General features: G+C 37.8%; 1 protein-coding gene across 11 annotated transcripts in view; it reads right to left on the bottom strand.

Annotated features, from left to right (window-relative positions):
* ABCC9 (ATP binding cassette subfamily C member 9) overlaps positions 1-14,666 on the bottom strand; it is a 76,562-nt gene that overhangs the window by 25,020 nt on the left and 36,876 nt on the right. For 7 of the 11 annotated variants that reach the window (XM_064460058.1, XM_064460013.1, XM_064460021.1 and 4 more), the window contains 11 exons: positions 14,092-14,202; positions 13,065-13,137; positions 11,454-11,559; positions 9,810-9,848; positions 6,397-6,435; positions 4,740-4,841; positions 3,238-3,322; positions 2,663-2,743; positions 1,519-1,656; positions 887-1,012; positions 218-314 (listed from right to left, as the gene is read on the bottom strand). In XM_064460058.1, the coding sequence (XP_064316128.1) occupies positions 218-314; positions 887-1,012; positions 1,519-1,656; positions 2,663-2,743; positions 3,238-3,322; positions 4,740-4,841; positions 6,397-6,435; positions 9,810-9,848; positions 11,454-11,559; positions 13,065-13,137; positions 14,092-14,202 (997 nt within the window). The remainder of the gene's footprint in view (positions 1-217; positions 315-886; positions 1,013-1,518; positions 1,657-2,662; positions 2,744-3,237; positions 3,323-4,739; positions 4,842-6,396; positions 6,436-9,809; positions 9,849-11,453; positions 11,560-13,064; positions 13,138-14,091; positions 14,203-14,666) is intronic. The other 4 variants (XM_064460092.1, XM_064460076.1, XM_064460066.1 and 1 more) reach the window with 3 other exon arrangements.

Here is a 14,666-nt window from a genome sequence, read left to right as displayed (position 1 = left end):
TTTGGTACACCTTATCCTTGCACAATGTTTAGAGAAATCTATGGAGAATCCCTTAAACAAGTCATAGTCTAAACAAGTTGAAGTATTGAACTTTCCACTGTTATTACCAAGTGTCATGAACATCCTCATACTTTGTTGCTAAGAACTGCCAGCAGTTCAAGTGGAAAGGCAATGATACATGGTAATAGAATAAATAAAGTGAAATGATGAAACATACCTTCATCTTCATCTTCCAGTTGTGATTTGGATTCTCTTGGGTACATGGCCCTTCTGAGAGTTTTTCTTTCAAGAGTAGTCTGGTCAGCTTCCATATCCTGTCACAGGAAAACTTATTTATTAATTTGAGAGCTTAGCTGTCTGCCATTGTGGTAGCACCAATAGTAACCTCAAAGAGACTACTCAGATGATTTAGCTCACAGAATGCAAAAGCACAGTATTTTAGGATTCATCTTTCAGAAAATCCCACCTTCTCTACCTTTTTCCCTCTCTCTTTTTCCATTCTTTCATCCCCTTTCTTCTGGAATGATAAAAACTTCAAAAATAGTCTTTAGAGAATCTTAAAAGCTCATGGCAATAACGGAATAAAAGGTTAAGAGATAATTGAGGAAGTTTCTTAGTCTGCCCCTTGCCCCAGCAAAGGATCAGTTGTGCACCACATTTTAAAAGGATGTTTGCCTAACGTGTCCATACAAACCACCCATGACGGATATATCACACACTTCCTAGACAATCTGTTCTGCTCCTTATACTTCCTTGCAGTTCATGTATTTTTTCCCTAAAGTCTAGTTTAAAACCTGCTTTCTGACATGATTTGGGTTTTTTTAGAAATTAACTGAAAAATATTTCTTTTCAGAAATGTCATCCTTGCCCAAATGCTCGTATTTACCTTTTCCAATTCTTGATCCTGGCGATTCATCAAAGTTTTCCAGTGTTCATATAGCTCAATATCCTTGTTTTGGATATCCTTTAGTGTCCCTTCTCTAAGCACCATCCCATCCTTCATTGCTATGATCTAGGGGAGAAAGCATCCAATAGGTCTACTCAGCAACATAGGTACCATAATCATTGACCTGGATCCTACAAGACATGTCTCAGTATTTCAGTATTGGTGAGAATACTGTTAGGCAAATTTCTGTGTTCTTTTTATTCAATGTTTTATTAATAACTTCTTAAGTTTGTTGACACAGCTCATAAACTGAAACTCCTATAAACCATGCTTACCTGCACTTGTAAAAAGCATAGACAAGACATAATAAATAATTGTCATATTTGTAATTAAATCATAATTCTCTGGTGGCTTTCAATCAAAAAATGTACACAAATAATGTAACAATAAAATAGTTTCTTCTGCTGTAAAATTCATGTTATGTAAAGTAGCAGTTAGCCACATGGCATACGGAATGGAGAAGCAGGGACTCTATTACAGAGAAAAGTAGTGATCTCATCAAGCGTTATGGTGCTAACTTCAAGTCTACGTTCATCATTAGCAAATCTGCATCATGGTATCTCTTCTCTTACCCAGTCAGCATGTGGTAGATATTGTAACTTATGTGTCACCAGAACAAGAGTCCTCTTGTCCTCTTGCAGAAACTTCAAAATCCCTTCCTGCATTAAATGATCACTCAAGTGAATGTCCAGTGCAGAGAATGGGTCATCCTGCAATCAAACCAAATTAAAAAAATATTAGAACAGGATACAAAAAATAGTTTTATGTCTTTCAAGAGTTTTTTAAAAATAGAAATCATCTGCCGTTACTAATGTTTCATATCTCTCTAATGACCAAGACCTAGTGAGAGGGTTGAACCACAAAACAGTGAGCTAGAATCCATTGTTCATAGCAATGGACTCTGTTAATTTTTTTGTGTCTACGTGTGTACAGTGCTGGTGCCACACTGAGAGTGTGGACTAATGCTGATCAGGAACAGCAGAACTGAAATTTCCCATCCAAATTTGAAGATGCCAGGATCCAGAGCCAAGCTTGGGCCTAATTTTGATGGGAAACTGGCACAAGAAAGACAAAGCAGAGTTAGGAACTGTTCTAAGTTCCTTCAAACTATAGTGCAGATGTGCTTGGTCTTCACTTTGAGTGGGTAGCTAGCAACAAGAGAACATTCAGATAAGGGTATTAATATGCAAACGCTTTTCTTCAAGAACAGAAGGCCCTGGTTAATTTTGAAGCGGCTCAAACTGCTCCTTAATGAGCAGTAGCCTCCTGAAATTCCTGACATGCCTTGAAACTAGTAACAGAGAACGGAGTTTGTCCAAATCCACAGCACTCCACAGGAGTGCTGAACCCTCAGTCTGTTCATTGCTCACAAGTAGTTGCATTATGGTGCTTTTCATTATCAGAAATCCTGCTGATTTCAGTGGGGCTATGTTGATAGCATGTCACGACTGAAAGTGAGCAGAAGTTAGACAATCTGTTCTACTCTTCCACTATTAATCTCTGAAGGAAATCCCACCTTCATCAGTCTCCCAGTATGTACTAATACTGCTTCTGGTGAGGGAAATGTTTATTTCCTATCTCTCTAATTTGTATTTGGGGTTGAATACAAGTCTCTATAGTTTTCTAAATCTAATGTAAATTTTTCTAAAGCTGAATATGAGGAACAACAGTTTCATTACTAACTTTCCATGCTCCATGTGAAAAGAAAATTCTTACCAAGAAGACAATGTTGGTGTTCTGATAGAGTGCTCGAGCTACACAGATTCTCTGTCGTTGGCCGCCACTTAAATTAATCCCCTAATGAGTATAATGGATCAGAAATATGCATTTTGAATAAACATTATGATAGGACTTTGGAAATGTGATTTTTTACAGTTATACAGAGTTCCAACAAAAATAAAAAACTTTGTTAAAATGCTAATCCTGTTGACAAACAAGCATAATCCTCATATAATATCAGAAGAAAAATGATTATTCAGCAACTAATCATGGGTCAGTGCAAATTATTAAGGGCCTCTCTAAGCACAGTAGGCTTCTTAGATTGAAAAATGCAACCTATAATAGCATCAAATTCTGCAAGCAGAACATAGGAGACTTTGATCAAAAAATCCCATTTGAGAGACAGCTGAAGAAGGAAAAAAGTTTTCAACTTTTTTTGCAGTAACTCCTAGGGAATTATAATTATTTACCAGGCTGGCAGCCCAATACAGGCTAGATCTGTCTGAGGGACATCAGATAGCATCCTCTTAATGCACAGGCTAAGCAGACATAAAAGCATTCATGTTATTTACCCTTTCTCCAATTTCTGTCTGATCACCAAATGGTAGTAAGTCAATGTCAGGCTGCAGAGAGCACGCATCTGTAACAGCTTTGTACCTGTAAAAATGTTATGGTTATTGTAATTATTTAACCAGCCACTTTGCTAACACAAAAATTTCCAGCTCAAATTCATTGCTAAATTATGGCTGTATCATGGCTGGATAATTGCAGAAAAAAGTAGGGCAAAATGATTATTCAGCAACTAATCATGGAGTGTTGTAAACTAAGCACTATAAAAAAATGACATATATATTATACATCTTTATTGGCAAGCCTACTTTTTAAGATACAATTACATAAATCATTAAGTACATTCCTCCCTATCACGGAGCTGTTTTGCTGGACTCTGGAGTATTTGAAGCCATTTTCCAATGAGTTATTATTACTCTTCCCTTTTTAGGTTCCTCTTCATTTACTTCAGTGTGATATTACAGGACAAATTAGCCTTACAGTGCTTCTGAACTTGCCAGGATCAGGAACCACTTGCAAAAACTTGAAATTTGTTGTGAGATTTCTAGGTCTGTGGGGTATCGCAGATGATCTGCTAATAAGCATCTGGGATCAGACTATCTGGGTGGTGTAATTCAGGCTTGCCCCTTTGATATGAGGGAAGTTAGGCTGACAGATGCAGTAGCTGAAGAATCTGGTCTCTGAAATTTTAGATCTTTATCTGGTTTTTGAGATATTCGGTCATTGATAAGTTTTATTAAGTGGCAATGGAGTCATACATCTTAACAAAGCACACACTGAGAGGACTGGGAAGTATTTTTAATAACTTAAAACAAAGAGAGTGTTTGCTTTGAAAACATCAGCAATTTGTTTTCCTTAAGTCAAGTTGCTTTTTCCATGGCATTTGTTAGCTGACCTTTTAGAGGGACACAAGAAGCAAGTGCTGGATAAGCACAACAGAAGCTATGCACCTCAGCTTTCACACTCCCTTCTCCTGTATTTCTAAAGGAAGAATTAAGGTTATTTCTGTGAGGTACCCCATATTCATACGTGCAGTGTTTTTGCAAAGTGGCTGCTCAGTAACTTGATCACAGCAGGATGAGCACATAAATTCGGTGGAAACATGCCTAGTATCCCTACTTCCAGAGTTCTCTGGTAGCCTCAGGGTCCATTAAACAAAACAAAAACATGTCAGAAGTCTCCAAAGATAGGATTAATCTCACCTAACTTTAGCTGCTTGAAAAATACATGTGCCTTCCACTGTATTCCATGGAGAGCCACTGCCGCTGTGTGATTTCTCACAAACTTCTTAGACATGCATTCTGGTTAGAGACTGAGGCTTGAAAGGCTAATTTAAAACAGAAGCCTTCCTTTGAGATGGCTAAACCCAGGTGAGCTAAATCCACCCCAGGGTTAATGTGCCTTGCTATTTTTCAAAATCTACAAACTTCCTCCAGGAGGAGAAGCAAAACAAATCTTATTAAAAGAAGCTGCCAGGTGTTTTTGCAAGGGCATTGATATTTACCTCTGTTTATTAAATGGGCTCCCAAAGATAATGTTTTCCTCCACGGTTGCATTCAGCAGCCATGGCTTCTGAGCTGCATAAGCCACTGAGTATCTGTTTCTACTGTAGAGAGATAAAGAGCATTAGTAAAAAGCAAAGCACCCACATTATGAACTGTCTGAGAATCAGGTTTTTTAAAATCAATTTTATGAATGTGCATTCATAAAAATACAGGGAAACACATAGGCAAAGCAACTGTTACAAAAGTGAAGGGAAGAATTTTAAATTAGATGGTTTTGTTAGAGCAGCACCCACTCTCTCCCCTGATGGCAAAATCTACACTGTTCATTGTAGTCTATTTTACTATAAATGGCTGCTAACTACCTCAGTTTAGTAACTGCAATTTCAATCCAAAGGCAAATGATAAATAACCAAAATTATTAAATCCTCACAAGAATAGTTATTTGGTAGTTTCTTCCCTAATATCAAAACAGCTAGTGAAAAGGCACTGTTCAAATGGCATCAGGACACTTGACTTGCTGCTTTCTGAAGTTTTAGATTATTTTATGTGGCTGTGCATATGAAATACTTTTTTCTCAGTTAATGTTTTTTTCCTTTAAGTCTGTTAGGTCCCCAGTGAACTGACATGATATTGGAAAAGAGAACAGTTTGATACAGATTGGGAAGGAATCTCTACAGTCTCCCAAGTACTTATTAGGTGTACTTCAAATGTGTCTAAATACCTAATGAAATGTGTACAACAGGGGTATGAATGTTCTTTATTTCTTGCTGTTTTGCCTATGTATGGCAAAAAAGTCATTTCAGATATTTTTCTGAGATGCTCATGATGTGTGAGGCACGAGGCGTGAACTGGTATCAGCTTGTGGATCTGAACGCTTCTCTTCCTTCTCAGTCTCTTTCACGGTATTGCTTCAAACCAAACATTTGACATAGCTTTGTATGTAAACATCTAGGATTTGCTATTGAGAGAGAAGGTGTTAGGGTATAAGAAATAGCTGGTTAGAAGCAGACAGTAGTATCCCAAAAATTTTAGGAGTTTTAGCAGTTCAGTATGCATTAGTATGAAATATGTCCTCAGGATTACCAGGTAGCAAATCATGGTGTGGCTCCCAACCACAGCTATGTGTGCCACTACTTCTCTATCAATTATGACATGTTTTTAATTTAGTTTGTCCTTCTATTAAACCTGCAGGCCCTTTCACTGAAGCCAGGGGTGGAGCCACTGCCTGACTTCAGCTGGAGCACAGCTGGTTCCCTTCATACACTGTGTGCCCTGGTCCATCACACAGCCATCAAGCTGGGTTACAAGCAACACAAAACCCAGTGCTGATCAGAAAACATGCAAACACATGGCAAAGGTACACATAATGATGTCTTACATCTAGAGGCCCTGTCTTGCAAGATACGGAGCACACTAAACTCCCAGTGATGAGCTGGGAGCTCTGAACACCTTTCAGATAAGACTGAGGTAGTGGTACAATGGCTGAAGAAGATTGGGATCCACTGGATTTAACACATTCTGTCAGCTAATCCTATGGTAAATGATTACTGACATGGTAAGAAAACACAGAGGTGGCTAAGGGTACAAAGATGAAGGTTTGAGGAAATTCTGAAGAAATTAATGTGTATCATGATACACTAAAAACAGAAATAATACCTTCTGGATGCTTCAAAAGAAGGCTCAGTTTCATTTACACTGTAAATTATGGTAAATGACATTTAGTAAGGAGGAAGCATAGATAATAACATTTTATGTGAGTTTCTATACAGGAAAATTGGAGTTAAGTACATATTTTAAGAACTCAACATCACTCCATAAACTCAAAAAACCCAAGGTCTAATTAAAAGTATATAACTTTTCTAAATACAACAGTTTCATATCTATAGTGCATAGTGGCTAAACAAGCAAGTTATGTTGTTAGAAAATGTATTAAAAATGAAAAGTATATTTCAAAACGTATGAAAAATTAAATGCTTAATGTTGCCTGGGAATATAAAATGTTGACAAGCAGTAAGTTAGCTTCTCCACACAGTTCTGCCGATGACCTGCAAAAATTGGTAACCAATGTCAAATTTCTCCTGGAGCAAAGATAAGATTTGCAGATATGATTTTGCAAGGTACAAACACACTTTTGCATCAGAACAGATTTTGAACCTGTTTATAGCTGTAAGGCTACATCAAGCCATGCAGAACACCTCATCTTTTCTTGTAAATGTCCACTTCATAAAATACATATCCATTTCATATCCATGAAATACATTTTGAAGAACATGCAATGTCAGTAATGACATGAATGATTTTGCAGCTCCCTGTGTTTGTTAATTGACTTATTAATAGTGTTGAGGGCATGTAATGGCAGTCAAAGCAGTTCTGGACCAGTGATGGTGCTCGCGTCCAGGTATGGCAACACATCACTGCAAAGTGCAAAACCTAAGAGTAAGTTTATGCCAGGAAACGGAAACGGACATTAGAAGGGACTAGAAAAATGATATTAATGTGTTATTTGCCTGACTTAAAAAAAAAAAACCAAACCAAACAAATCTTCGCCTCCCAAGCCAACTAATTCTCCAGATGTAATATTTTACTGCTGAGACAGAAATGTCTGCTTGCCTGCTGGGATACCAGTAACTGCAGATGCACTCATAAGCAGAGGATCCAAGTCTGGCAAAGGGCATAAAAATTCTAATAGCAGAGTCCTCGTTATGACAAGCTCATGTATTAAGCATTTTCCCAAAATGCCAGAACTAAGACATGTTGCTTTCCGTGCTGCACATCAGCTCTCTAAGAACTCTGATAATTCATGCCTCCTGAAGTGCACAATCAATGTGTTTCCTTCGTGCACCAATGGCTAGAGGAGATATTACATCAGAGGCGAATAAACCCTGTTGGTTATCTCAGAAAGGTCAGAGAGCCATAAATGGAGGCTCAAAACAGACATTGCTTCACCAAAATTCATCCTTTATTCAGCAGAAGGCCCCAAGTCTTCTCCACAATGGAAAAAAAGTTGCAAGAAAGCAAAAGATGGACTCTAATGAGAGATTAAAAAGAGGTCAGAAATTAGGTCAAACCAAACAAAAAAGAAGAAAACCTAAATTCCCTCTATTAAAAATCCCCCAAACTTCTATCAGCAGAGCATTGCAGTGACTTTCATGTATATGATTGGGAGTGCCCTCTGAAGTACAATTTAACAAAAAGTGGGCACAAGCCTTGCAAGACCCATTGCAATTCCATAGCAGGTTTAATATGCTTGCCATTATAATCAAATAGATTATCTGAATTAGCAAGGACTAATTTTAGGATCTCAGTTTCTTAAACTCTTCTTCCTTGGTTAGAAATTTCATTCCATGCTTAGCTTGACAAATACACTTCTCAAATACAAATTCTCTCAAATTATGAGCGAGATTTCTGTCAGAACCCATGTTCATTAATAATCTCATGAATAAACACATGTAAGACCTTTGCTGAGCTGGGGCCTTCAGAAATAAGGGGATTAAATATTTGGTCTTGTGCTTCATTACCCTACTGAATCTGAAAGAGCAGGGCATGGGAGAAGGCTGAAACTGAAGCTCCTGAGGTTTCTAAAAAGAGTATTTTGTTTGCCTGCTGGGATTAGTAATCTTTGATCTAATTTCTTTATTTATTGAAATGTGGCTATTTATATTGATTTTTATTCTGTACTATAAAATATACATATTCCCCAAAATGGGACATGGTAAGTTCAGTGAAATGGTAGGAAAGACTAAACTGATTAGACTGATCAGTTATTTTTATAAGATTTTGAATATATAAGCTGAAATAGTACAGAAATTAATTTAAAACAAAGTTTTAAGGAAAAGTGAAAAAGAGACCTTGTTGAAGTTTGGACAACTTTTACGATAACTCTAGATGTTTTAAAATAAACTAATGCATCTCTAACCAGGCCCAGATTCCCTCAGCTTGCAAAATGAAAATGGAGGAGAAAAAGGGTTACGAAATCTCTAGGACAGCACCGTAATGGCGCAATGAACCATTTCCTCTGCTAATATAGGCAAGAGATGAGAGGCAAGACAAGGACTGATCATCTACATAAATACTACCCAGCAGTTTGGATGAACTTATTCCCGTCCCTGCAACCAGCCATAGCAGCACAGCAGCACTAGCAGGTGTGCTGACTTTGGCTACTGGCATTTGTCTGTGTTACTGTGGTGGCAACCTTTTGGTTATTGCACTTCTTATCCTTCTGAGGGGAGCACTGACTTTTCCTAATTTGTCTTGAAGCTTTCCATAGCTTGAGGGCAGAACAGGCCATTTAGGAGGACTGATTTTGTAATTCTTGTGTTTCCCATGTTTTTCACGTAGTACAGAACAACCTGTTTGCACAGAGCCCAGTTCAATGTACAGTAAAGGTATACTGTATACAGTAAAGGTATATAAGTGAAGGGCTTCTGCTTAGCCACTCTTCCTTGCTTGGCGGTCTGAGAAGGTGGTTTTGACTTTTTGGCTTGGTATGGATGAGGGGAATACATATGTCTGCATATTCCCCACATCTATCCCTGTATAGACTTAATAATTCAAATCTGAAACAGTCTCAGCTGAATCACTGCATCCGGCTAGCCTCATGCTTCAGCATTTAGGAAGTCTCTCTAGCTGATTGCTCACTGGGAAAACAAAAAGCCAGTTCTTTCTCTAAGAAAAAGATTTGTCCTGTCCAAGATCTCCTACAGAAAGATACAGTAACAGGCTTGCTTTCCCTAAGATCCCAAACCAGTGACAGCCCTGACAGCTGGACAGACAACTCTCACTGCAGTCAACCACAACAGGAACAAGATATTCAAGCCCCGTGATGGGCTCTCACAATGATGCATTGAAGGATTACCCCAGTTTAACTGGGACTGAAATGTGGTCCATCATTACTGCGTTGTTACACCTGAGTTTGTTGGGGAGTTCACCTAGCCTGCATTTCATCCCTGGATCAGTAGCTGCGTTAGTCATGCATATAGAATCACATGGAAAGGGATTTAAGAGTGTAAATAGGACCTTTATTCCTTTATTATGGTTTTGTAAAGTATAGGATCCACTTAGTTAAATACCTGAAGTATCCTTCTGTATTCATCTGTCTGTCAGGCAGTCTGAAATTATCAGCAAAACATAACCATTTTTGCATCACCTGTATCACAGTACCACAGTATAGTTTGCAATGAAAAAAGTGGCGCAGTAAAGCCTGATACGCTTGTTAAAACCTGCGTTACCTTTTTGGTTATGTACAGAATGCTAATCAACTGACAATATGATCTTAGTCCTTCTTGAACAATGTGAAACTTGAAAAATATTTCACAATGTTTCTCTAGTATTTTTGTAAGATTTCTCTTTTTGACTAATATTCCTAAGATTCCATATCTTGCTAGGATACTAGGATAAATTTGGTTCTTTCTCAAATATATCTTTGAAAACAATTGTGAGAGTAATTTCATCGTACACTCTATTCATTCCTTGTATTTTCTTACACTACTCAGAATAAGAATGCTTGATTGTGAAGTCAAAATCTCCATTATATGTCTCAAATGAATTAACTGTGCTAAGTCACATATTCTTCTTCCCTCAAAGCTTAAACTCACATATCATTAAACTAAAGTTAGTCTTCCCTTGGCTCCAACTGTACCTGCTACTCCAGTGAGATCATACGTTTAGAATAGCAGACAGTGAAATATGTCTGGGGAACAAAAAATGCCACACATTCTAACACAGAAAAAGCCAAAATAATCCAGCCTGAAACATTGTTGTAAGAAAAGATGACAAAGGAGGTTACTATTCAAGGGACAGGGCAACAAAGGGATAGGTCTCTATGACAAAATTCACCCTTTCTCCTCAAAAGCTAATTAAGAAGAGTTTGGTTTGGTAGTTTTAAGGAAACAGAACTAATCTTTAAAATCAAAGAACAAGTCTTGGGGTTACAGCACATCCCTTCCACAGCCTCTGCCCTGCCTAGGCTGGAAGAGTAGTTGCTGCCCCACCTAGTCTCCATCTGAAGTTCTCATTCACTGGGTCTGAATCCATGTGGATCCAAAGGTCTGACCTCACTAGCAGTTCCCTTTTCAGCAACAGCTTCTTCAGACCTTTTAGTCTTCAGGTATTCCGTGTCCTCAGGCTGCTGTCTGAACATATTACTGTGAAGAGTAACACTGACTTCCATAGGCAAGGCTTGGCAGTTTCCAGGGAAGGAGAAAAATATTGCTCTTGTGTTATTATATCAACTATTCTTTCTGCTAGCAGTAACATCACTGAGTGGGAAAGACAGCCTTTCCTGTATGCTGCTACCCCACAAATACCGCTCGACTGAAGGATCTCCAGCCTGTCATGCCTTCACAGCTGCATCGGAATGCTAACTTCAGTTACGGTGAGTACTGTAAATCCAGAGTCATCTTCCACCACTGAAGACTACTGGATAACAGGAATAGTATATGCTTTCTATTCCGGTCATTTGCTAGGGCTAATATATTAGATATTAGTCACCAGACTATCCTCTTTCCCTTCCTGAGGTAGTCCGCTCTGAACCATGAACAGAACAGCAATGAAAATCCTTCATAAGTTTGCAGGTGATGCCTTCCAGAGAGGATCTGGGTGATGATAATCATTTAACATACAGTTCTGAGACATGAAGTTTACATTTCTCACAGCAAAACCCAACTACCCCCTTCTTAAATGAATATAGCAATGAATAGCTATATGAAACATACTTGCTCCAGTGAACTTTTCCCTCCAGCGTCTGCATCTCTCCCAGTATAGCAAGGAGAAGTGATGACTTGCCACAGCCAACTTGACCCACAATCATTGTCATCTGACCTATGATAATAATAATAACAAACACATTTTTAAAAAAGAAAAAACCCCACCATTTCTACTCATGTCCACAAGGCCCGACGAGATCCAGTCCTAGAGCACTTGAAATAGTTGGTTAAATTTGTTAGCATCCACTATGTAAATCGGCAATATTGCATGTATTAACCTGTGGAAGTATACATTAATGGACTATTGCATTGACAGATACTATCATACATTGTATTACTTTACGGAAGTTATTTAGGGTCAAATGATATAACGTGGGAAGTGATTATTCAGTTTGTGGTTCCATGAAAATTCGGGCCAACCTAAAAATTGACTGCAACTGAAAGAAGATCCATTACTCTTTTTTGCTTTGCTGTACTCTTCCTTCCCCCACTACCACTTTCCTACCTTCAGTCCTACTCTGTAGTGGCAATGGTGCTTCTCAGATCCTCCCATTAACTAACTGAACTTGCTAACCATGTGCATTTGCCAGGTAAGCTTCTCACCAGCTTCTCATTCCTTCTAAAGGAAGTAAAACCTTAGACTGCCTCACCCAGCTTGTAAACCCACGGCCTTAGATTGTAAACTCTTTGGAACAAAGACCTTCTTTCTGGTGGTGCTGTATGTTGCACTGGGCCAGCACAAAGAAGTGTTTTTTATCAATGTGTAGGACACCTAATGCTACAGTGAAACAAATTATATAAACTTTGGGATTATATATAGTACTTTGGAATTGCTTAATAAATATGTGATATTGAAGATGTGTCAACCTAACGTCATAAGCTATTTTAAAACTAAGTACTTGATAGGATATAGAAATAAAATTTAAGACTATTTGATACCATGAAATACCAGCAGACAGTGCTAGGCATTTTTACGGTGATACTACTACTACTACTACTACTAATTTGCTACTTTTCACACTTCCTATGGAAATCTTCCAAAACAAATAGATGTCTTGTAAACCTGTGAAACTCCTGGACAAAAGACATTGAGGATGCAAGAAATGCCAGGAGCTTAGCTGGGCAAAGAGCAATTCATTGAAAGAGAAATTCATTGAGGATTTCTTGACAGACAAACTACATGAGGCTCCAGATATTCTCTGAGATGAAAATAGTTGTGAACTGGGAGACTGTAATGTTGAAGAATAGTAGAAGTATAATATATGACTGCTGTGTCCCTGTGCACCCACTGATAGCCACTGCTGGAAACAAAATACTGAATTAGATGGACCCTTGGTTTGAACAGGTCTGGAGTTCTCCTCTTTCTTTTTTTAATTTGTCTATTAAAAATAATAATGAGTTTTTTTGCAATCTTCTTTTTCATATTTATTCTTACTTTTGACTTTGTTCCTGCTATTATAAAAACTATATAAACTATATAGGTATATAAAAACATGTAATTTTTTGTTTATTTATAGTACTTCCAAACGTGTGGTTTTGTGTCTTTCACAACATAAAGAAATTGAATTAGTAGCAATTTGATATTACTTATTTCATGTTTAGGGTGTGCATTTATCCTACCTGTTGGGATTCTTATGTTTATGTTGGACAGTGTAGCTAAACCACTTCCCCATGAAAAGTATCCATTGGTCACCTACAAAGCAATTACCACATGTCAGATATATAAATGCATGAAGGGAAAAAAAAATAGAAGGTCTAGTTTGGATTTAAAATATGTTACTGAAATAATTCTGTGATCCATAGACACGGTGAGGTATGCTCCTACACCAAAAAAGCAAGTTAGGTTAGTAAAGATTGCCAAATTCAGAAAGGTTTGTGAATAAGAAAAGTTATTTACACAAATATATATACTGTATGAAACACAATAAAGGAGTGATCTTGAGTTGAACTCTGTTTACCAAACACTTTCATTCCATCAAGTATAAGATTAAAGACTAAGAATAATGATCACAAGACCTCACAGGTGACAATCTAGTGAGCATAGCTTATCAAGCAATGAATCATTGTACACATTGTGATATATTGCCCCTTGTGAATGTTATTTCCAAAGTACAAATTGAATATTCACAAGGTTTATGCTGGAGATTAGAAAAATGTTCCCAGTGGACCCTAGCCTTCTTGTGCATACTTCCTTTGGCACTGACAGAGTCATGAGACATTCTTTGGACAGAGCACATATGTGGGGAAAAGTTGGCCAACACGACTTAAAATAATGTCATAATAAATGACACATCATAATAAATGTAAAAAAAATTACTCAAAGGTTTTGATCTTGGTTCTAAGAATGAAGGAGGAGTGCATGAAGGGAAAGTCTAAAAAATCTGTGTTAATTTCTGCATATCAGATTATCAAGGTTTTGTTCCTTTAAACTCATGATGCCCCTTTGTTTCCTGAGAAGACAGAGAATCTCTATAAAGAGCTGGTCTGAAGCGAATTCTTCTCACTTTATTTTTGGTTAATTTATTTAAGGGCTTCTGCTTGCAATGGACAATTTGCCTCTGGAAGAACAGCAGCAATTGGGCACTATCTGGTACTGTGGCAGGAGGACCTGCTCCTCATAAAGAATGAGGTGATGTTTTCAAATCACCTTGATTGCGATATCATCTGTCTCCACAGGACGCATTTGCTTCCTTGTTGGCTGTTCGTAGCTTTCAAGCTGGTACCTCAAGGGCTGCCTCCTGTTGATGGCCTTGGTGTGCTACATAGTGAAATGAAGCAAGGAGAAATGTTGGAATTCTCAAGAGAGGACAGCATTTGGTTCCCTATGAAATAGACAATCTATTCCCTTTCCTCCCACTATTCTAGGTCACAAGAAGAAACCAGAAATATGTGTGACAATACAGACACACTACTGTGATGCACACGTTGTAATGTTCTAAACACCCTTAACTGAAGCACAGGAAATACCTGATTTTTGTTTCCCATTCATAACCATCTCAAATTTCAGCTCTGTCATCCTCCTCAAACTACTAGGTAAGCCTGCCCTACCTGGGGTAGCTCCAAACAAAGCTGTGTCAGTAAGTGTAATAACATACAGTTACCAGTTGATATAATCAGTTGGAAAATGTCAAAACGAAAGAAAAAGTTTTCCAAAATCATTTCCCATGCCTTTTTTTTGCCTTCAAATTTTACTCAAACTCATTATATTTTTAGCACTCCACA

This window comes from Phalacrocorax carbo, chromosome 1, assembly GCF_963921805.1.
Source record: "Phalacrocorax carbo chromosome 1, bPhaCar2.1, whole genome shotgun sequence".
Lineage (NCBI taxonomy): Eukaryota > Metazoa > Chordata > Aves > Suliformes > Phalacrocoracidae > Phalacrocorax > Phalacrocorax carbo.
The sequence above is the reverse complement of the archived record's forward strand: the minus strand, read 5'-3'. Positions and strand labels throughout refer to the sequence as shown.